Source organism: Anabrus simplex, chromosome 7 (assembly GCF_040414725.1).
Source record: "Anabrus simplex isolate iqAnaSimp1 chromosome 7, ASM4041472v1, whole genome shotgun sequence".
Lineage (NCBI taxonomy): Eukaryota > Metazoa > Arthropoda > Insecta > Orthoptera > Tettigoniidae > Anabrus > Anabrus simplex.
The window spans coordinates 178,293,122-178,318,426 of NC_090271.1; the positions used below are offsets into that span (position 1 = coordinate 178,293,122).

General features: G+C 38.8%; 2 protein-coding genes across 2 annotated transcripts in view; both read right to left on the reverse strand.

The window, feature by feature from the left end:
• The window catches only part of LOC136877768 (golgin subfamily A member 6-like protein 6), a 229,152-nt gene extending 218,302 nt beyond the window's left edge, over positions 1 to 10,850 (reverse strand). The window contains exons 1-2 of the mRNA XM_067151973.2: positions 10,713 to 10,850; positions 2,122 to 2,211 (exon numbers count right to left, since the gene is read on the reverse strand). Of these exons, the coding sequence (XP_067008074.2) occupies positions 2,122 to 2,211; positions 10,713 to 10,850 (228 nt within the window). The remainder of the gene's footprint in view (positions 1 to 2,121; positions 2,212 to 10,712) is intronic.
• A 6,611-nt stretch (positions 10,851 to 17,461) lies between these two features.
• LOC136877769 (golgin subfamily A member 6-like protein 25) overlaps positions 17,462 to 25,305 on the reverse strand; it is a 123,075-nt gene continuing 115,231 nt past the window's right edge. Inside the window, exon 10 of the mRNA XM_068228740.1 lies at positions 17,462 to 17,764. Within this exon, the coding sequence (XP_068084841.1) occupies positions 17,462 to 17,764 (303 nt within the window). The remainder of the gene's footprint in view (positions 17,765 to 25,305) is intronic.

Below are 25,305 nucleotides of genomic sequence, written 5' to 3' on the forward strand. Positions count from 1 at the left end.
TGCCACCTGGGCAACTGCCCTAAATGCAGATCAGTAGTGATTGATTGATAATTAGTAAAATGTATCTCTGTGCATTTTTTACATCTCGCATCTACATATAAATTCTTTCTAAAACAGATTTAGATGGTCTTGATATTAGTGTATGAATGCATTAGAACGATGCTGGTTGAGGCAGCTAGTTTACAATATAGTACAATATTAAATTTTCCTTTGTAAAGTGAAAAGTAGACATAAATGAAGGACAGAAATTTGAATGATAAAATGGAAAAAGAATACATTGAGATGGTTCAGATATATTAAATGGATAAATGAAAAAAGAATATCAGAACAAACTATTGAGTTACAAATGAGATCAAACAGAAATTTATCAACATTATAATGGATGCATATAGTTAAAAATGGCATAAGGTAATGGATTGAGAAAGTGCAGTTGGCAAAGAATACAGGAGAAATATACCACAAAAGAACCACATTTGATCCGACTTAGTTGCATATGGATTATTAAAAATCATAGTGATGATGATGATGATGATGATGATGATGATGATGATGATGATGATGGTAACTGAATAAGATGATTATTCATGTGTAATGTATAACAATGAGTCAGTCAAAGACGTACATTCTGTTTTTAATCCCCCACTAAGAACCATTGCCATTTAAACTGTCATAATTATTCTGATTAAAAGCAGCATATGGAGGAAGAGAAATGAACATGATGTTATTTGCAGATGATATTGTCATTTGGGGAGAAGACAACAGGAAGGTTCAAGAACAGTTGAATGTGGTGAATGGGAAGATCAAAGAATGTGGATTGAAAATAAGTGTAGAAAAGAGTAAAACTCTTGTTATGACTAGAGGGGAGAAAGAAGGGAAAGGTCAGATTAGACTTGCATACAAGCCCCTGGAAGTAGTGGAAACGTTTAAATACCTGGGGTGTGCATTAATGGAGAATGCTCGACTGGATGCTGAGATCAGTAAAAGGATTCAAGCTGGAAGTTGTTTCTATCATAGTGTAAGAAACATGTTATGGGACAAAGATGTGCCAACAGAAGCAAAGGATACTATGTACAAGATGTATTCATCATCATCATCAGTTTTCCACTCCAGTTGCCCGGGTGTGGTTTACGAGCACTCTCCACTTCTGTCTGTCCATGTACCACTCTTCTCTCAAGACGACATCCCAGCTGATTCCTCTTGTTCCTATGTCCTCTTTCACTTGGTCCAGCCACCTCTTCCTAGGTCTTCCTACCGGTCGTTTTCCGGCCACGACTGTGTGTAGCCATTGTTTTGCTGTCCTTCCATCGTCCATTCGTTTGACATGGCCAAACCATTTCAAAAGGGCCCTTGTCACTTTTTCATTCAGGGATGGGTACACACCAGCTTGCTCCCTTATTCTTTCATTCCTTACCCTGTCCCTTTTTGTCTTCTGTACCATAGTTCGTAGGAACTTCATTTCTGCGGCTTGTAGTTTGCTGTCCACTTGTTGGGTTGTTGTGCAGGTTTCTAGGCCATATGTTATTATGGGGGTGAAGTATGATTGGAATAGAATCTGCTTTGATCTTAAGGGAACTTGTTCGTTCCAGAGGAGGTTCCGAACTTGATGGTAAAACTGAGCTAATACAAGATGTATTATGTACCCATAACAACTTACGGAGCAGAAACTTGGACAATGACAAAGAAGGATGAGAGTCGAATACAGGCAACCGAAATGAAGTTCTTGAGGAGTATGATACAGAAGAGTAGAAGAGACAAAATAAGGAATGAGAAAATCCAGGAAGAAATTGGAGTGGAAAAAATGAATGATAGAATAGAGAAGAGCGGACTAAGATGGTTTGGGCACATAAACCGAATGAGCGACGAAAGAATGCCAAAAAAGGTGATGGAAATGCAAATCCAAGGAAGGAGAGGCTGTGGACGACCACGATTGAGATGGAAGGATACCATCCAACGCAGCATTATAGAAAGAAACCTAGACTGGGACACAGTGTTGGAGGAGGAGTGGTGGATGGACCGAAGAAAGTGGAGAGGAACCATATTTGCCCCTACCCGGCTACAGCTGGATAAAGGGAAATGATGATGATGATGATGATGATGAATTATTCTGATTATCAAACTTACCAGTTTATCACGAGCAGTAAGCTCATCCTTCAGATTTTTCACCTTATCTTGTAATTTGTCAACTTTTGGTCTACATTCATACGTCTGGAGCTGTAATAAAAGGAAAAAGAAAAATGTATTTATGCCATCAACATAATATTTCAGTTTCCTTAACCCACTAGTGCATGGGCTGGGTCTGTGAGACCTATGTGTGTCTATGCCCTTTGTTTTCCTTAGAGATGGAAGTGGATGGTTCCTTGTTGTTTCCGCTACCTTCCTGTCTAAACATGTTTAGTAACACGACTTGTGACAAAGTGCTCGCTTTTGTTTATGGTCTGTGGGGTATTTTATTGCTCTGTGGGCCTGTCAGACCCAACCCATGCAGGCAAGTAAGTTTTCTTTCATGTTATTTGGTGTTATATTTTCGAGCTGTGTTCATAAATGGCATTTTATGTTAGTTCTTACAGCAAATCTAGAGCATAGGAAGAAAAAGATCATGAAATATTGAGAAGAAAAGGTGGTGTACATACTACAAAGACACAGAGATCCGCTACTTGTGCTGCCAATGCAAAAAGCACCTTTGAAGCATGCTGTATTTCTGTGCAGTATCGTTGATTATGACAAGTAAATATTCTGATTAACTGAACTCTTGGCTAGAACTATATTTTCCAATTTTAAAACATTTTGAGTATGAACATTTCGAGTTTTGTGTTAAATATAATATTGTGTAAAAATTCAGTGCTAACAAAAAATGCATTGTAAAGTAGTATTATTGTGATAAAATTTGTTGACTTTATGATTGGTTAATGCACGGTACTTATAAGGTAATAATATAATGGTAATGCTGCATTTATAGCAAGATAAGATTTACAAGATTAAATATCAGGAACATATTTCAGTATGGGACTATGAGATCCAATTCGTTCACTCAAGTAAAATATTGTGATCCATTCACTGGTGGGTTAAGCTGACCACCAGAGGTTATTATGAACCATATATTGTTAAGAAAGAGAAAAAAGATCTCCATTCATTGGTGCAGCCTAAGAAAAATTTAGCTATCTGCCTCAGGTACCATCATCATCATTTCACGTGACTATTACTAGCTTGATGCAACTCTTGCAAGGAAGATTCTCTGACTGAAAAAGGTGGGCCATGTCTGTCAAACACAGCAAGCTACATGTTAGTATGGTGTAAGGTAGTGTTGTGTATGGTGCGTGAGTTGAAGAAATGTTAGGTAAAGAAAAACAGCCAGTCTGAGCCAAGAGAATTAATTAAATGTTCACAGTTCAAATCCCACTATCTGGCTACGAAAAATCCAAGACTCGAGGGTCGGAAGGTCAAGATACTGACAAGTTAGCCACAAGCATAATGAAACAAAAACAAAATTGGAAGAAAGAAAAAAAAAAGGAATGGCTCGATATCACCACTTCTAAAATTCACATTAGGTCGGTAAAGAATGTTGCTCTTTCATCCTCCACGGAGAATGCCATAAGCCCGTCTGCCATAGCAGAACATTTCCACAGTACAGACCATGAAATCCTTTTTGACCAGGCGAAGATCATCGCGCCTGTAAAAGACATCTATGCTCGACTGGTAAGAGAAGCCATAGAGATAGAGCTGCGCCCAAATAACATCAACAGGGAAGATGGCTTCAAGTTATCTAATACATGGAGACCTGTACTGCAGAAATACATGCATAACACCACCATGGAACAGCGGGTTGTGCTCACGAAACCGTTGACAGAGGGCAGTGAATTACCGCACAATGATCCTTGAGACCTATTAGTGGGGTAGGCCATGGATAGTATGGCCATAACTTCCACGTTTCTTTGAATTTCTTTGCTCACTGTCAGAAGCAGAATTTAACTTGCCCTGATGAAGGCCAATACAATTTGGCTGAAAGCTCGGCTTCATTAAATAAACATAGTGGCTTTAATCCAGTAATTTTATTTATTTATTTATTTATTTATTTATTTATTTATTTATTTATTTATTTATTTATTTATTTATTTATTTATTTATTTACGTTAATAATAATGTTATTTGCTTTATGTCCCGCTAAGTACTTTTACAGTTTTTGAGACGCTGAGGTGTAAGAATTTAGTCCTTCAGGAGTCCTTTTACAAGCCAGTAAATCTACCAACACAAGGCTGATGTATCTGAGCACCTTCAAATATCACAGGACTGAGCCAGGATCGAACCTGCCAAGTTGGGGTCAGAAGGCCAGTGCCTCAATCATCTGAGCCACTCAGCCCAGCTATCATCACTTCTGTTACAAAGCTCATAGTTCTAATGAGATTCAATTTCTCCAAAGTCTGCCAAGCCTATTGATTTTTGGAATCATGCATTGAAACAAATGACATTACCCTCTCCACAATTCCTATTGGTCTTGAAGCAGCATCTTATTGTACTGTTAAGCATAACTTTCAATGTACCTGTTGTTATATGTAAAGTTATAATATGACTTTCACATCATTTTGCTGAGTATAGAAAGTTAAAGCAGAATAATAGCTTGCCAAAGTCTGCCACAAAAGCAGATTGAACATTACATTATAACTACCATAAAAATAAAAATTTTAAAAATTAGAACTCTAGCAGAGAATATTTCCGACTAATTTTGACAGTTACTCGCTAAATGTATATTATGTTTCTTTTATATGCAGGTGTGGATGATGATCATCATCAACATCAACAACAACAACATCATTCAACCATCTCCAGTTACCCAAGTGTGGTATAAGAGCAGTCTTTCATTCACTCATTCATTTATTCAGCTTCCATAGACTGTATAATTACATATTTTGAATTTTCCTAACAGTATAGGAGTTGTCAAGTGATTTCTTAATACTAACAATAATATATGCGCAATAATGAACATTTTGAAAAAGAAAAAAAACCAATTACTCCAATGTTTGGACAGCACATCTTAATTTTTTTTAATAATATTAATTACCAATATTTACAAGACAAAATAAAAATCTATGAGTGCAGTGTTAATAATATGTACATAATCAATTTGACATTAACATATTTTTAAGGCTATATACTAGGTGTTAAGAACGTTTACAAGCTAATAACTAATAGCATCATTAGCAGCACTTCATCATGTATTTCTTTTGTACTATAGAAGCAGCTACTTAGCAGGAGACCTTTTAAAGCTGTGGTAAATGAACTGATGGGGACTAAAATCTTTAATCTTATTTGGAAGCTTATAATACAATCTGATTCAACAGAGTCAGCATCACTGTCTATCCAGGTACATTTCTTCCTCTTGGACTTGGCACCATTTCACGCCTCTTCTTTCCCCATCCTGCTTTATTTGGGAAATCCATCTTTTCTTTGGCCGGCTTCTTGGTCTCTAGGTGCAGATCTCTTTGAAACAGGCACATCTTCATGATACAATCTGCAGAGCTGCAGAACCACCAGAATGAAAGATATAATATACAGTGACAAGCGATCCCATCCTTTATATTATGTGTTGTTATCAAACCAAAGATCGATACCCATTCAGGTACTGGTGATCTGGCAACCTAGCTTCGATCTGTGAATGACAGAACACTGGGTTGAAAGTATGACAGCACACTTAACTGCAGCTTTCTCAAACAGTTGGCTAAGAGTCACCCTTGCAGCATGGCTGGCCTATTTGCATGTATTGGAGGAACTGTGTTGCTGAGATGTCCCAGTTCTTGGAATCATTGACACTTTCTCCCCAAGTGTGGCCATAAATCACACATTCTCCTCTGTTGGACTATCACCCTTTTTGGGATGACCTTGTCTTGCTGGATGTGAAAGGAAAGACCTGGCTTGACGATTCATATTGAAATATCACTGCTCTGGGTTGGCACCTTGCTATTAGATAACACTGTGGCAGAGAATTATATCAAGGGTTTAAATTGACCTCCTTTCAACAAAGGTTTTGATAGACTGTCTTTCACTCTTTGTAATGTCCGGCTCCATGGCTAAATGATTAGCGTGCTGGCTTATGGTCACTGGGGTCCCAGGTTCGATTCCCGGCAGGGTCGGGAATTTTAACCATCATTGGTTAATTTTGCTGGTAGGAGGCTGGGTGTCTGTGTCATCTTCATCATAATTTCATCCTCATCATGACGCGCAGGTCGCCTACAGACGTCAAATCAAAAGGCCCACACCTGGCGAGCCGAACATGTCCTCGGGCACTCCTAGCACTAAAAGGCATACGCCATTTCATTTCACTCTTTGTAATACATCTGGCAAGATGAGACAAGCAGTAAAATTAATTACATCAATACCTGAATGAACATTCTACAAGTGATCATGAAGATGTTTTTTTTTGTAATGGTACTGGTAGTGAATTCTTCAAAGTTAGGTACAAACAAACCCCATGGCATTACAGCCCTTGAAGGGCCTTGGCCTACCAAGCGACCACTGCTCAGCCTAAAGGCCTGCAGATTACGAGGTGTCATGTGGTCAGCATGACGAATCCTCTCGACCGTTATTCTTGGCTTTCTAGACCGGGTTCGAAGTTAGGTACTTATGAAAATTAAAAGAGGAATGTTAGTACTATCAGATGATGTTCCCTCGCAATTAAGAAAGCTGGTTGCCAAAGTTGTATGCAGGTATCAGAACTTCTGTATATATGAGAGTGCCGATACTAGATCAACATTTTTTCAGTAAGTGGAAGAAACGCTTTATTTTTTGTAACTTTTTAACTGTTGTTTTTTTAAGTCAGTTATTTATATCATAGAAGTTCCTCGAAATTGGCTTCTTACAAATTGAAATGTATGTTTACCTGTATTTTTTCTGCAAATTTTTGGGAACTTCACAGCTGATAAGACATGGAGAAAGGTGTTTCTGCAGGGTTGGAGGACGCATGCACACGAGCTCAGCTGGTACTTCCCGTAAGCAACACAAATTTTGATTTGTCTATTGCACTTACTACAATGGGTGTCACAGAACAGAACCACCAATATAATTCAGCACGACCTGCCATTGCTTTGAAACCACTCTTTTGAAACTCAATTTTGGTCCATTCACTTTACATGTTCAAACCACTTCAACCTTGATAAGGCTATGTTTTCACAGAGAGGTTTCATTTAAATCTCATTTTGGATCTTATCTCTTCTTGTTTTCTGGAACATTGACCTAAGAAACTTCATTTCTGCAGCTTGGAGTCTGCTGTTATCTCTGCTATTAGTGGTACATGTTGTTACTGGTATGAAGTAGACTTGATAAAGAATTCTCTTGGTTCTTAAAGGGATTTTGTTGCCGCAGAGGAAATACCTGTCTTGGTAGTAAAACTGAGCTCCTTTCTTGAACAATGTTGGTGTTTTCCACAGAGGATGGGCTGTCTCTGGTTACAACACTACCAAAATATTGGAAGAGGTCAACTTTTTGTAGGTTCGCCCTACCCAAATTTTTATTAATATGTAGCATTTACCTGCTAACCAGCATGACAGTTATTTTCATATGATTAATTTTTAGGCTGAACTCTTTGAATCGGTGGTTCCAGGCATCTATCTTCTGTTACACTTCTTTTTCAGTGCTTCCTCAAATCCCCACATCATCTGCGAAAGCAAATGCCTTAAAATCCATGCTGCTATTCTGTTATTTCATTCTCTTCTTGCATTTCTCCATTACAGAGATGAACACTAGAGGATTCCGTGCTTTGTTGCACTTCTTTACACGTGACAAATCAGTCTGAGTACGCCTCTTCTATTTGAACACAGCTCTGGCAGTAGTTTTACAACATTCTAACATTGCTGATGAGAAACAATGGTTCATTTTTCTTTTTTTCTTTTTTTTTTTTTTTTTTGCTAGTTGCTTTTACGTCGCACCGACACAGATAGGTCTTATGGCGACGATGGGATAGGAAAGGCCTAGGAGTTGGAAGGAAGCGGCCGTGGCCTCAATTAAGGTGCAGCCCCAGCATTTGCCTGGTGTGAAAATGGTAAACCACGGAAAACCATCTTCAGGGCCGCCGACAGTGGGGCTCGAACCCACGGTCTCCCGGATGCAAGCTCACAGCCACGCGCCTCTACGCGCACGGCCAACTCGCCCGGTTTTTTCATTATTATACAAAGATGATATCTCTTCCTCTCTCCCAGTATTTTACTATTATCATTTTAACATCAAAAATGAGGTCTGCTGTCGTGTTGTTACATCGAAGCCCAGACCATTCCTCCTGGAACTGAGATTAAAAATGGCTTCTAAATGCTTTTCAATAATTTTCTCCATCAAATTAACTCTGTGAGACACAGGTATGATTCCTCCAAAATTGCCATATTATTGTCTGCTTCCCATTTTGAAGAGGGGAAACTATAATATCCTTTCTCCAATCAAGTGTTTTTTCCTTCTTTGCAGATTCTGTTCATTATCCTGAATAACCACTATAGTCTATGAATTAAAGCAACTATAACCATAGACATGATATAGGTTTTCGGGCTTATGCCATGTCAAGAAAATACGGTGAAATTCTGTATGTTTCGCAGAGAACTTTGCTCTGCATCTTCAGAAAAAAATCTTGACTGTTCATGAGAAAGGCTTCTCAAACAATGAGGTTTGAATTTAGATGTTATAATAGAAGTGGAAGTGGTACATTCATTCATCACCAGATGGCTCACCAGGCATGGTACAGTGCTAGCGTTCGAAGCAGAAGCTGAGGGAACCATTAGAATTAGTCTGAGAGGGTCACATAACATAACAGGTGTACACACATATGAAAATATGATACTGACACAAGCCTGGAATGAAACATCTGGCACTGAGGAATGTACGAATTTGAAAAGCATCAAAACAAAATAAGAGAAGTGAAAGGACAGGGAAGGGAACTACCTATGTAAATCCTTAATGGCTGCCAACCACGTAAAGAATTGCACCTTATTTTCTTGACACGGCATAAGTCTAAAAGTCTATATCATGTCTATAAGTATGGGCCGTGAAAGCATCAATGCCAACTATAATAATGTCTACACTTACTTCATCAAAGCCTGGTGATTTGTCTTTACTCATGCTATACAGAGTATTTGTGCAACTTCAGATCTAATCACTTAGACTTATTCCACATGCTAGTGAGCTATTGTTTACTGCTATTTAAAAATGTAGAATAACTGCAACAGTTCATCCTGCATTATTGCTGCTCTCCATGTTCAGAGTGATCTAAAGAATCACTGGCAATAGCTCTAAAATGCCACCAGGAGTGGCGACCCCACCATAATAATAGACTTACAGTAAAATTGTTGTTAATTTGAAATAATGTCTAATTCAATGTACTCTTTAAGTTCCCAGGTTGCAAAATATGTTTTCACATGTAATTTGAATTGTTTAATTCAAAATATGAATAAAGTGACATTCAAAATATTGATCCAGTCCCGTAAATGGAAATTGGTGAGAGATTATCACTAAACTACTATTTTACATAGAAATCATTGCAATTATGTCCCTTCTCATCTTTTATTGTTGATGTGACTGTTTCACTCAATACCATACTAATCAGCCACTTCAATCTGTATCGTGATTTTACCAAGTGCAGACTGTTTCCGAAGTGCAAGTAAAAGTAATCTATGAGTGAAGATCATGTGTGTCAGTTTTATATGGCATGTTACATAAATTAAGGTTGTGTCAAGCGAGTGTGCACTGATTCATTGTACTGTTTAAATTTTAAAAGGAAATAAACTTTGAGCAAAGATACTGTATATGACTGAGGTTCAGTGTCAGCTTATTAATTTTTTTTGTTTCTATTTATTGTATAAATTTGTGTTAAAAATGGCCTAAAGACAGTATTCTTCCAAGACACTCGGTCAAAAGCCAAAAATTATAAGAGAACATAAGGACGAAAGAGCAAAACAGAAATTGTGAAGAAATATGGTATTCTGCTGTCCACACTTTTGACATATTTAAAATACTGGGAGAAAATTGAAGTACAAGAAATGCAAGGACAGAATGCGGATAAACAAATGAGGATAAACAAATGAGGATTCGAGATGTCAAACGTTTGGTTTTGAAGGACAAATTGCTGAAGTAGGCCATGTGGTAAATTCCAACATTCCACTTGATGGCAAGGTTTTAAAAGCTAAAGCAGAATGACCTGGCATTGAGCATATGGCTAGAATTCAGTGTTCAAAAGGATAGCTCCAGAAATGTAAAGAGCATCATCACATAACATGGCAAGCTGTGTGCGGACAAGTGAAATCTGTTAATACAGCAGATGCCAAGCAATGGTAAGAAAATGCAGCATATATAATAAACACACCTGCAGCGAAGGATGTATTTTCATGTGGATGAAACTGCTTTATTCTTCAATGCAGAATTTAGAAGGACTTTCATTTCTAGAGAGGACAAGTGTCATGGTGGGAAGTTGATTGAAGATAGGATTAATGTCCTACTGTGCTGCAATTCTGATGGAAGTGAAACATTAACTCCAATGAGAAAATTTGAAAATCCACGGTGTTTCAAAAATATAAAGCATTAATGTACATTTAAAGGGCATCAAAAATGCCTTGTTGACAGGCAAATTATTGTTTGAAGACTGGCTGATTTGTTTGGAAAGGAAAATGTCTTACTAAAACTGAAAAATTCTTCTTCTGTCAGATCAGTGTGCTGTACATAAACACAACCTGACTTTAAACAATACACACCTTTTGTATCTGCCCATAGATATTACCAGCTATCTCCAGCCTCTTGATTAAGGTAGAGTGCCTGCCTTCAGATCCCAAGATAGCAGGTTCAAACCTGGTAGAGGTAGTCAGACTTCTGAAGGGTGGAAAAGAGTCCATTCAATAGCCCATGTCCTATGATATTGACATGTGACACATTTGGTGTTTACCTGACATAATTCAATAAAAGTCAGCCAAGAAAGATTCAGTTTACACTGCCATCTAGTAGATCTAGAGTAAAACACAAAGAGTCCATTTCACCTGAGTTTTTACCACACTTGACCCTTTCATCAGACTGAGTTATGATGACACTAGTAAACATGTGAGTGATGTACGGTAAGATAAACTTAACCTAATCTTTTTGTTGCATTTATTTGTTACCAACTGCATTGTGAAAAAGGCAGTGGCAGTTCCTGGCCTGGTTTGCGCAACCACCACATTTTATAATTTTTTAATTAATTAGAGATTTCAAGTTACTCTTTCTGAGCAGAGATTCATTCATTTAAAGCTCTCTGCATCAACATCCTCACATCCTGGTTTCTGTTCAGTCCTTCAGAGTGAGGGTGGTGCATATTTGTTTTGTAGCCAAATGGCAGATTGCATTCTCCACTCACTTCTGATGTACATGTATCTCACTAGCTTCTGCACTCCTGGTGTCGTAAAGCTTTGTCCAGAGAAACTGGTTTGCAGTTGACTTGCAATCCTTGTAGGTAGAAGCTAGGAGTGTGCAATGTTCCTGCTATTTTAATTTAACTGTGACTCAAGTAGTGCATTTTCACACTGAATTTAGTCTCCAAATTTCTGATATTACCCTTCAGCTTACATTCAGTAGAAGAGTAGCTAGATATTAAAAATTTAGGATATCCTTCACAAATACTAAACATAGTGAAGACTGTAGAAAGTAAAAGCAGACTCTATAAAAATAAGTTCAATTCATCTGTCTACGATGAACATACAGTAATTGGTTTTGTGGCTGCAAAATGAACAATTCATAGTAATGTTTTTCATGCTTGTTGTTTGGAGGGGAGGATAAATGGACCAAAATAGGAATGACAGATTTAAATCATCTAGCAGACAGTATAAAAAAACACAAAATTTCAAGTGCACACAACAAATATGCTTTAGGCCTATAAATGTTTGGAAAATCGAACATAGCTAAACAGACCGTGAATACAGAATATACACTCATAATGAAATTTAAAATAACTGATCCTGTAGACAGTTGTTTTATTCATGATTTCATAAATTCTTAAGTCTTTAGGCTTTTTCAGTCGTGAAATTACCAGCGTTTCACCCCACTGTAGCAGTGGGATCATCAGTATGAATGCTACACCTTTCTAAGACGCTGGAACTAGTGCGCCATTGAGATACCACTGCAAGCCTCCTATGCAGGACAACGCAGTGACAGTGCACTAGGGGAAGCGTGTGCCTCCTTTATCTTATTTAGAATTTAAGACTTACATATTTTAAATAAACTGCAACCACCTATAAATTATGCCATGAAAAGCCATTGGAAAGTGGGATTGCTTATACTGTTGTGCAGCTGTTTTATTTATTGTTTTAAACAGTACCACATTGTTTGTTATCAGTAGCAGTGATTGGGGGTGGGGGGAACATGTTGTTTTGAAAACATTACATTTTTATTCCATTTTAGCTGGCTGAAACTAGGAATTGTAGGAATTATTCAGCAAAAAAAGCAATTTGTACAAGTCCTGTTATCTTATTAGCTAATTTTTTCCTTTATTTTCTTTAATTATTAACAAAAGTATTAGGGTAAATATGCACAAAATGTTGTTCGTCGCTGCTAACCAATTTGTATAGCGCCACAGCAAGTAGTGGAGACTTTGCACTGCTGCGAGGAAAGGTAGCAGGGGTACATTTTTTTGCCAAGGTCATGGACTCTGAGGTATGATTCACCCGCTTGCCATGCACATTCATCAGTCTGGCAGTCTGTTTAGAATCTGTTAGTTTCTTAGTGTGTAGCCAAATACTAAATGATTTTTAATTGTATAAGCACGCCGAACTTCTATTTAATTGTAATACATGTGTAATATTGTTCCTTCGGGGAGAGTTTAATCAAAATCTAAAAAAAAAATATATATATCATCGCACTTAAGTTGGAAAACTGTCCGTCTTTACCTCCTTGTCGAAATTCACTCAGAGGGCATCAAAAACTTACCACTTTGTAGCTTTTTTTTCCTTCCACTTTTGATGGACACCCTCCCCCCGCTCTGTCCACTCTCCACCTGGTATATCCCACAAACCTGGGTACTTTTTGATGTCTGTAAATTTTTTGCCCCACCCACTACTTCTAATTCTCAATCAATGCTACTGTTTGTTATAGGGATAAAATAATTTTGTTACATTATTATGTAAAATTCTAAAAGAATGTAACTGTATAAAGTCCACCTGTTCAATACATGTTTGCATTTGAGAAATGGTCTGACTAAAAAGCTACATATGACATGTTTCGACCTAGCCTAGAGGTCATCAGCTAAAATAACATAAAGAAAAAAGACATACACAGAAAAAGTGACACATAAAAGCTTGAGATAAAATACACTCAGCAAATGCAATGGAAATCTGTGTTTAAAATGGACATAGCTTCGGACTTGGACAAATTTAGTTGTGTGGGTCCAACAGTATTTAATACAACTATTGATTGGCTCAGAACATTTTAATCAAGCCTCGGACCTATGGGAGTAACGGAGCCCCACTCCCATTTGACAGGCGAGGGACTCCTTGGAAACAACTTGGCGAACGAAGTGGAATTCGATGGGGAGCTATCAATATTAATGGGGCTTATGGAAGAAAGAAAGTAGAACTGGCTGAATCAGCAAAGAGGATGCATCTGGATGTGCTAGGAGTAAGTGATATTCGGGTAAGGGGAGATAATGAGGAAGAGATAGGAGATTATAAAGTGTACTTGACTGGTGTTAGAAAGGGAAGGGCAGAGTCTGGGGAAGGGCTCTTTATCAGGAATACCATTGCATGCAACATAGTTTCTGTTAGGCACGTGAATGAGCGAATGATGTGGGTAGATTTGTCAGTTGGAGGAATTAGGACTAGAATTGTGTCCGTGTATTCACCATGTGAGGGTGCAGATGAGGATGAAGTTGACAAGTTTTATGAAGCATTGAGTGACATCGTGGTCAGGGTCAACAGCAAGGTTAGAATAGTGCTAATGGGCGATTTCAATGCGAGAGTTGAGAATAGAACTGAAGGATACGAAAGGGTGATTGGTAAATGTGGGGAAGATATGCAAGCTAATGGGAATGGGAAGCGTTTGCTGGACTTCTGTGCTAGTATGGGTTTAGCTGTTACGAATACATTCTTCAAGCATAAGGCTATTCACCGCCACACATGGGAGGCTAGGGGTACCAGATCCATAATAGACTATATCTTAACAGACTTTGAATTCAGGAAATCTGTTAGGAATGTACGAGTTTTCTGGGGATTTTTTGATGATACAGACCACTTTCTGATCTGTAGTGAACTAAGTATCTCTAGGCCTAGAGTAGAGAAAGTGAAATCTGTCTGCGAAAGAATAAGGGTAGAAAATCTGCAGGACGAGGAAATTAGACAGAAGTACATGGATATGATTAGTGAGAAGTTTTGAACAGTAGACAGTAAGCAGGTTCAGGATATAGAAAGTGAATGGGTGGCATACAGGGATGCTGTAGTAGAAACAGCAAGGGAATGCCTAGGAACAACTGTGTGTAAAGATGGGAAAAGGTGAACATCTTGGTAGAATGATGAAGTGAGAGCAGCTTGTAAACGTAAAAAGAAGGCTTATCAGAAATGGCTCCAAACAAGGGCTGAGGCAGACAGGGGTTTGTATGTAGATGAAAGAAACAGAGCAAAACAAATAGTTGTTGAATCCAAAAAGAAGTCATGGGAAGATTTTGGTAACAACCTGAAAAGGCTAGGTCAAGCAGCAGGGAAACCTTTCTGGACAGTAATAAAGAATCTTAGGAAGGGAGGGAAAAAGGAAATGAACAGTGTTTTGAGTAATTCAGGTGAACTTATAATAGAAATGATTCTCCTTAAAATGAGAAAAACATTTTCTTGCTGTGCTCTCTCCAATGGCATTATCCCCATACACAGCACAAATGTTTCTGGCCACCTCTGCTGTTTTTGCCTCACTATTGAACTCAAAGTGAAGAATATGTAGAAAATATTCCAATTTCTCCACTTGGCATTCCATTTTCTAGTGTCCACAGCTCCACTCACAATGTGACAAAACTTCAAATACAAATATTGAGCTACAAATAAAAAATGACAATGATAAATAAACCCGTAGCATCCAGAGTACCAACTCACAAAACAAAAATACTTCGGCATTAACCATTCTGATGCAATTGCGCTCCAAACATGGCTTGACGAGTTCTTCGACTAAAGAATCATATGATTTATACAAGCACAGAATTGAAAAGTTACCCCAGCATCGGCAGACTGTTATAAATAGTAAAGGAGAATATAATACTGATGATTAACTTCCTCGAATGTGTATCTGATATTTTTAATAACCTTATGAAAAAACGCTACAAACTTATGAACAAACCCAATATAAAACAGAATAATGAATTATTTCCTTTTTGCATAGCTCCTACAGGAACATTAAAAATAATAAATGATGAAGAGTCATCATCATTATCATCATCATTTATCCACTCCAGCAAGCCAGGTACAGTTATAAATTAGCCTCTTCCAGTTTCTTCCATCCAGCCATAGTTGCTGTACATTTGTAGCCATTTTTTTTCCCCCTATGTTTTCATTCCCCACCCTGAAGGGGTAGGGCGGGCCACCTAAAGGGTTATGCCCTTTCTCTGGCCAAGAGAAGTGAGTGGGTCGAGGAGATGCGATGGAGAAGGAAGGTGGGTAGACGAAGTGGGAAATGACAGGAGATGTGTGTATGCAATGGGAGAAGTTTAGAAGAGAACGCCAGGGGGAAGACGTATAAAGAGCAGGTGGAGAGTAGCGGTGATGTTATTAAGAGTTGTGGTGAGACGGCAGATTATATCTAATGTTGGTAGGGGTGGGAGGAAGTGACTAGATTGGGGAGGGGGTGGACCAAAGGGTTGAGGGGGTGGAACAGGAGGAGGGCCAGGCCGGGGGCGACGATGTGTGTTGTTGTGGGGTTGGTGAACTGTTGAGGGTGGGGAGCGAGAAGGCTCCACTCGGTATCGATGTCCTTGGATTCGGGCGCCGGTGCTAATGATGTTGTGGACGTCATCTGGAGTGGGAAGATGGAGTCGCACCATATATGTGGGGCCGTTAACGTTGTGAATCCGGAATGCGCGTCAAGCTGGAACGCCTTCTGCTTGTAGTTCCTGTATGATGTCCCGTTCAGAGATGTCCGGTGCTATCCCACGGAGAACACAACTTGACATGGTGTGGAAGGCTGGTGGTGGTTGCTGGGGCGAAGATGACGTGGCGGCGGCTGTGATGTTGTCCTGTGGAGGTGGTAGTGGCGGAGCGGTGCCGGTCGAAGTCGCAGGCACTGATGTGGTAGGGAGTTGCTGGGGTGCAGGAGTCGAGAAAATTGGGAGGGAAGATGACATTACGGGCGAAGGGTGACAGGTCGTGACAGTAGTAACTGGAAGTGGGGAGGGGGTATAGGCGGACGTTGTGGTGGTCGTGGTGGTTGTAGTTGTAGAGAAGGAAGGCGATGATTGCTGGTGTGATATCCAGGGTTGAGACACGTTGGCAAAGGGAACAATAGAGGGGTTTGCGGATAGCTGGGCTAGGATATACGAAGGAGTGGGCACCACTGCATAGGTTCTATGGTTAATAGTCGCTGCAGAGTCTTGTAGTCGTCGCAGGTCGTCATTGTTGCCTAGATATACTAGAATCTGCGATGATGGTGTGGAAGTTGCGCCATCCTCCAGTCTATAGATGTTGTCAACTGGAACGCCGGATGTGCGGAGGTCGATGAAAATGTCGTCTTCAGAGAGCTCCAGATCCACATCGGGGATTAGAGAGGTGTGCATGTTTGTAGGGGAGGCCGACTACCGACTTGGTGTCAGGCCGTTATGCTTTATTACATCGGCTAGGTAGCTAGATAGAGATGAGGCCCACCAGGCTGAGCAAAAATATTTGGAGCTGCTGTGGAGTGTCGTAGTCCGGAATGGAGAGAGAGCGTGTCCCCGATATATTGTAAAACTTCACCTTGTAGCTATTATGTGACCCTCTTGGCTAGGCCTTGCCATACTTATTTTCCTAGATGTTTCTAGGCCTTCTTCTCAGTCTTTTGCTTGAGACAGTCTAACCAATGTATATTCCTGAGTCCTGTCAGGAGCCATTCTTTTAATATCACCACCAATTTTGGCTATTCAGTTCGAATGTTGCAAGCAAGTTCCTTTCCAACCTAAACTGATGGCAAACTTCCTCATTTCTTATTTTGTCTCCCCTTGTCTTCTGTAGATAGGAGTGGAGGAACTTCATTTCTGAAGTCTACTATTTTCTGGACATGTCAAGGCAGCTGCTTCAAGTTGGTATGTCATGATGGTACCATATGCATTTTATGCAGTATGACTTTTGAGAACTGGGGATAAGAGCCATTTCAACAGAAGAGAAGAACTGCAAAGTAGTTTGTATTTGTCTGCCAATTTCTTGTTTGATGGTGTTATCAGATGGGACATGGCTGCTGTTATAGTTGAAACTGTTGATGATCTCTATGGTCTTCTGACCAAATTTAGGATGAACTGTTTTAGTTTTCCCGCTCATTACTAAGCTGCCTTCTTGCTGTTAATGATAATGATAATGACTAAACGAGGCAATGTAACAGGGTTATGAGAAGGTGGATTTTCTTTCTGCGATATTTCAGAAAGACTTGGCAGGGATGTATCCACAGTGCATACATCCACACAATAATCAGCATAAAGTATAGACGAGCTCAAGTTAAACATGTTGACTAATATGACAGCCCATGCCAACTGTACCATTGTTTCACTTTCATTAAGTTGCTTCTTCAGATCTTCCATCTTGTCTTGTAGTTCATTAACACCTGGACTACCCTCATACTTCTTGAGCTGTGAACAGAATGAAAATATTGAATTTTAAAATACATTCCAAAATTTCCTACTGAAAGTTACAGAAAACTGACAAAAAATACTATCCAAATATTCAGGGGAAAAAATCTTCCCTTTGATAATTGACAAGAAATTAAATTAGTGGCAAATAAAATCTCAAAACAAAGAAGGAGTTGTGATAGATAAACGAAATTCAAGAGGCGTGTTTGCACATGTGAAAGACGATCCCTATTCACATTTGTGTGGTAGTCAATAAAGAGTGGTGCTAGTAGCACCACTATGACCTTTGCAAAGCAACTTTGCTTTAAATACACGCTGTACACTTCATGAGCATTAGTCATCATCTAGTGTTGACGTTGTGAGGTAGGTGTGAGTCAAACATGCCTTTAAGGAGACAAAGAAGACCGTATCAGCAGCTCACTGAGTTTGAACGAGGCAATGTAATAGGGTTATGAGAAGGTGGATTTTCTTTCTGCAATATTTCAGAAGGACTTGGCAGGGATGTATCCACAGTGCATCGGTGTTGATAACAATGGTCATTACGGATTCAGTTGGCATAAGGGTGACACAGTGAAATAGTAATAATTAATTACTGTTATTGGTTTTACATCCCACTAACTAATTTTATGATTTTCAGAGATGCCAAGTTGCTGGAATTTAGTCCCACAGGAGTTCTTTTACATGCCAGTAAATCTACTGACACGAGGCTGACGTATCTGAGCACCTTCAAATACCACCGGACTGAGCCAGGATCAAACCTGCCAAGTTAGGGTCAGAAAGACAGCAAAATGTAACAAACTGATTATTCGAGGGACAGCTCTGAGCCAGACATCCTGTAAGATCCATGCAACTAACCCCAAATCACTGCCATCAGTGACTTCAGTGGTGTCAAGCTAGAGCTCATTCGAGGGAGGAGTGGAGACCTGTTGTGATTTCAGAACAGAGCCGTTTCTGTTTTGGTACCAGTGATGGCTGTAGGTTGGTACGGAGGAGGTGAGGTGAGTGCTTGGAACCAAGCTGTTGCAGCGCTGACACACTGGACCTACACAAGGAGTTATGGCCTGGGGAGCGATTTCCTTTGACCGCAGGAGCACTCTCGTCATTATCCCAAGAACATTGACAATGGATCTGTACATCAGACTGGTGACTGAATCGATTGTGTTGCCATTCATTCGCAGTATTCAAGGGGAGGTTTTCCAAGAGGATCGCTCATTCTCGTACCGCTGCTGTCACTCAATATGCTCTACAGAGTGTCGAGCAGTTGCCTTGGCCTGTGAGATCCACAGACCATTCACCCATTGAGCACATATGGGACATTATAGGACAAAAATTCAGCATCATCCAATAGCAGAATTAACTGTTGCTGATTTCACTGACCAAGTGCAACAAGCATGGAACTCCATCCCACAAAATGACATACGGCACCTGTACAATACAATACATGCACATTTGCATGCTTGTATTCAAAATAGTGGCAACTACTGCAGTTATTTTTTATTTTTTTTTGCTAGGGGCTTTACGTCGCGCCGACACAGATAGGTCTTATGGTGACGATGGGATAGGAGAGGCCTAGGAGTTGGAAGGAAGTGGCCGTGGCCTTAATTAAGGTACAGCCCCAGCATTTGCCTGGTGTGAAAATGGGAAACCACGGAAAACCATTTTCAGGGCTGCTGAAAGAGGGATTCGAACCTACTATCTCCCGGATGCAAGCTCACAGCCGCACGCCTCTACGCGCACGGCCAACTTGCCCGGTACTGCAGTTATTAATGTACCACCAAGTCGCATGTCTTCTCGTGCATACTTGAACCTGTGACCTGGAAACTTTAATCAAATAAATATGTTACCTAGACAATTGCTTAGCCTAAACTGTATTTCTCTACAGTAATGTCTTCTTGGTGTTGGGATTTCATTTTCCTCCAGTGTAATTAATTTATACATTACTAGCTACTTGTTGTTACCTGCAGCTTTGCTCACAAGGATTTTGTAATCTGACAAAACTAATCATTCTTCAGTACTGCACTAAGACATTATCAGAAAATCCCTAAAGTACAAAAACTCAGCAAAAAACTGAGTCTGTTACATTTACCCCAGAATCTATTTGTAAGGTTGAGCACTATATATCGAACACTTAGGGTTATCTCTATGAATTATTGATCAGTATTTTTTTCCAGTGAAGAACGGGCCTCTGAAATAGTTATAGAACCTTAACGAAACATCCCCTGGTTGCAACTAGCTTGTTCAGACTTTTAAAATGTATAACTGGTAGCCTCGAGGCGCTCTTAAATGAAAAAGTTGAATTCCTTCATATATCAAATGGTCTGCATTATATATCGAACAGTGAGGTCTTATTTATCAACCATGATTTTTATATATCGAACAGCAAGGTTTTAAATTACATGTTATAAACCTCATTATTAGTCCATATTGAAAATTTACAGTTCAAAAATAATAAAGGTGTTCACTAATCCACCTATTCAATACTTTATTTTCACTTAAAGTGGAACATAAACACAATAACACTTATTTGGAACATGTTTCACCCTTAATTTAGGGCATCTTCAGCCTAAAATAATCTTCAAAAGTACATATAATAATACAAATAGAAGCTAAAAGATTAGCTAGTTACTAAAATTTGGTACATACAATGTGAACACTGATACATTAATAAAAACGTGTTAATGGAACACTGTCAATGATCATACTAAAACTATCTTGTCAGAGACTAAAACTTCCTCCATTAAAAATATGTAGTTCTAATTAAAATGGTTCAAATAAAAATGTTTGTGGATACACCAATGTGATAATGCATACATTGCCAACAAAATGATGGTGTAAACATAAGCACATAAACATATGTCATGTCATGCCAATAAATGTTTTAATACCTTCACGCTTATGACTTTAATAGTGGCCTTGAACATATTGTGTACCTGACATACATTTTTGTGCTTCTGTTTACGCCCTCATATTGTTGGGAATATATGCATTATCACATTGGTGAATCCACAAACATTTTTATTTGAACCATTTTAATTAGAACTACATATTTTTAATGGAGGAAGTTTTAGTCTCTTACAAGATAGTTTTAGTATGATCATTGACAGTGTTCCATTAACACGTTTTTATTAATGTATCAATATTCACTTTGTATGTGCCAAATTTTAGTACCTAGCTAATCTTTTAGCTTCTATTTGTATTATTACATGTACTTTTGAAGATTATTTTTAGGCAGAAGCTGCCCTAAATTAAGGGCAGATCATGTCCCAAATAAGTGTTATTGTGTTTATGTAACCACTTTAAGTGGAAATAAAGTATTGAATAGGTGGATCAGTGAACACCTTTAACAGGGCCGATGACCTAGATGTTAGGCCCCTTTAAACAACAAGCATCATCATGAACACTTTTAAGGTTTTAAATACTGAACAGAAATATTTATTATAAATCACTTTACTTTAGACACTATATGATTGTAATAACATGAGCTGTGGTGGACTACTATATAACTTATGATGGTTACTACTGTCGAAGTCGATATGCACTGCTACCAAACTTGATATGGGCCGAGATATAGTATAAATATATGAAAATATTAAAAGGGTCAGCAGCATATAATAATGTGTAGCACGTCAGTAATCAACGCTAGCCAGAAGACTAGCAATTAGGCAAATATATAAATTGTGATAATACAGAAACGCAGAGTCCATAAAAAGGAAGTGCGCAGCAAGTAAATAAGAACCACCCAGAGGGAGTGAAAAGGGCAAGAGAAAGAAAATAATACATAAACAAGGCAATAAATATATATATTAACAATCAACAAGTAGTACAATTTAACATCTGTGATAGGATACAAGACGCCCAAAGAACATTGCCTATGAATAGCAAGATAAGCTCGAGTAGCGAGCAAAAATATGCCACATTTTCAATGTTTGAAGAATATATATGCTTCAAGAAGAGAATATGAACCAGAAACATTGAGAGTACAATATAGTGAAATTGAAAGAACTCCAATGTAAGATGAGGATAAAAATAAAGCAGGGACAGGGAAATGGAAACAAGGATGAACTATGGGAAATATATCCTTCGCCGGGGTAGTATGTCGTAAAAGTCTCAGATGTGTGGAATAGTAATTCACTTCAAGAAGGCCATGTGAATATGCAGGTAACAATTCTCATAGTCCAGGGTAAAATCTGTATTTAGCAAAGAGAAAATTGGAGTCTGTTAGCATAATGTCAACACTGGTGTAAGCCGGCAAGAATAAAGACAAGTAGAGGCCAGTTAGCCTAATAAATATGAAGTTGAAGTAATAAGTTCATAGTTCTTGCTCACTAAAGAAACAGCAGATGTTATGCAGATATACGGTGCTCCACCACTCCATTGCGAGAACAGACTCCATTTGTGAGGGGTGGAGCCCATGAATATAAAGGAGCAAGGAAAAGTCTAGAAATTTATAAGTATAAATGCCAGCATGTTTGAGAAATGCCACGTCACAATCCTGTGTCCACAGAGATGTATACAGCATACGTGGCAATAGGCGGCAAATGTCGCAACATCAGAAGGAGATGACATTACGGTCACATGTTGAAGAGAACCAGAGAGCAGCAGGCGGACGCAGCAGTATAGAGAGACGATGACGGCGAAGCGGTCAAAGAAAATAGGGCAGGCGAAGGTAGAATAAAGTGCAGAATAAGTAGTAGAGATCGTTACAGAGCAAAACAGAATGATTCTTAAATATAAATCACAAAAGTAGAGGAGGCAATATTAATACACATTAAACTATCTTGAGAAACATACTACGTAGAAATGAAAAGGTTAGCACAGGATAGGGTGGCATGGAGAGCTGCATCAAACCAGTCTATGGACTGATGACTCAAACAACAACAACGAGAAACATACCAAAAAAAAAAGAAGTTTCTTATCTCTACCCTTCCACAGAGAGCAGAACATGTCTTTAGTCTTCCTTGCTTCTTTTCTTTCTCTTCAATTCTTCCCGGTATTCCTTTGAAGATATCACGTATGTTTTCCTTAATCTAAGCTGATGAGGTTTTTCTTGTACTTGAGGAACTTTGAGAACATCTTTGAAAGAATCCTCACTACTACTTGAGGTGGGTGAGTAAGCAAGTTCTAAAGCAATTTCATGCCCATTCAATATTTTTGGCTTTTGAACTTTTACTCCACTCTTCAAAATGATGGCACCAGGAAGATCTTTCTTGGGAGAAGGTGCATACACCTCTAAACTTTCATCATTTCACGTAAAATTATCCCTTCCCTGATCACCATCATCTTCTGATGAAATGTCTGTCATCATTTCATTCTGATTACTCAATATTATTTCACATGTTGCATTGTACAGAGTAGTAACATTTTTCCAATAAGCATACAAATCTGGTTCCCCATCATTCTGTTCTTCTCTATCATGTCTTAGTTTGTCATTGAACTTATCGAGAATGTGAGGAGGCAAGAATTCTTTCAGGTCATCAAGCACAAACTTTAGCTTCTGATTAAAAGTGGAAAGGGATGATGGGCTGCCTTCATCACTCTCTTGCCATTGCCTTCCCACTGGAGATTTCAAAATATCTGCAACACATTTTGTGTAGTCCACAGCGTTGGGATCTAGTGGAAAGAGACCACACTTATGACAGGTGCTTTTCACAATATCTGGCCTAACAGTATCATCCCAAACTTTCTTTAACATGAGTGCAAAATTTACCTTGGTTACTGATGCACAGAGAGTTTGTATTTTCTCATCTTGAAGTACATTTTTCCATGCTCTCTTTAGAGGTGCAAATACCCCCACATCTGTTGGTTGCAGAAGATGGGTAGTGTTAGGGAAAAGGCAGCACAATATTATTCCATGATCATGACAATATTCACTGACTTGAAGGGGTAAGTGACTCCTGTGTGTCCATCAAGAAATAAAATAACAGGAAGCGTAATTTTCTCTACCTCTAGCCATGACCTAAAGTGTTGAAGGTAGTTCAGAAATGTTGGGGCCTTCATCCAGCCACTTTCAGTTTTCTCGTAGATCCAAGGCTCAAGTACACTATCTTTGATAAGTTGCTGAAGTTGTATGTTGCTGTAGATGATCACTGTTGGGGCACAATGCCCATCGGCAGAGAAATTTCCAAGCACTGTTATGCCTTCTTTCTTTTTAGAGGTCACCGTAATTTGAAGCTGTTCCCCTCTGATTCCAAGGTACTTTCCTGACACCTTATGGAACAGAAAATTTGTCTCATCAGCATTGAAGATCCTGCTTGGGTCTTCCATAATTGATCTTACATCCTCAGATTCTAGGTAGCACGACAGTCCAGAAAACCAACTACATATTCTCTCTTCCAAGACAGCAACCCTGTCCTTGCTAATGGTTTTAGCCTTCTTCTGAGACAGGGAAGGATGCTGTCCCATAAAACATTTGAACTAGGTTTTACCAGGTCTTCCATATTTAAACTGTGTGCTCCTTCCTGATGACTGCACAATTTGCTGAACTGTGTCAAGTAAATTCTTTTTCTTCAATGGAAATCCTCCCTTAGCCATGTTGATTACTCATTCACTAAGACCCTCTTCTTCTTGTTAACTCAGGAACGGCTTCCACCCAAGGGTAGTCTGAATCTTCTGACATCCAGATAGTTTGTCGTTTAACGTTGTTAAAGGGACCTGGTATGTTTTAGATGCCTGCCTTCCCCCTTTGCGACATCATACCGGACTTAACCTGTCGAACAGCTTCAGTCAAGGCAGATAATGAATACTGACAGTGTTTCATTATTTCAACAGGTTTAACTTAGGCTCTTGGGACAATTCCCCCATTAGGCATCTTAATATTGACCATAGTCAAGCTCTGAGCACTTAAGGAAATAAACAAGAACTGCAATAACAATTATTTTCTGCTTTCTAGTTTTAAATGGCTAAAATGTAATAAAATTGTTTTTTATTTTTTTTCCAAAGAGTGCAGGGTAACTGCCCCAACACAACCCCTCTTGTTGATGCCACTTTATTTGCCAACAACGAGAAACCTTGGATAGTGATAGGATTGTTAAATAAAGTGATTAGAACAATCTACGGTATCAGACATTGTAAAGAAAATCTAACTATACCTGACGAGGTTCAAATTCAGGCCCTCTCAAGTTACAGATAGACGTTTCAGCAGTCACAACCACAGAAATCCGGACTTCGGCACCAAATAAAACAATACTACAAATTAAAATCATAATCAGCCCATTAAGTTTCAGTGGTGTTCAATATTAAAGGTTCTTTTTGTATTAAATGAACCTCGTTTATCGAACGTCCTTGCAATATTATAAAATGGGAGTCAAACATCAAACAGTATTTTATTTTAGAAATAAATATGAAGATAGGCGAAAACTCACAATACAAGAAATTAATAAACAAGTATGTATGTTAATGCAACCTATTATTTAAAGGATACTTCCAAAGACACTATTTTATCAGCAAAAACAGGTAGTCACAGGGGCATTGCACCTTAGTAACAATACAACGAGCTTATCAGAATCCTGCCAACTCCAAAGTTTTGAAACTTTCCCGCTCTC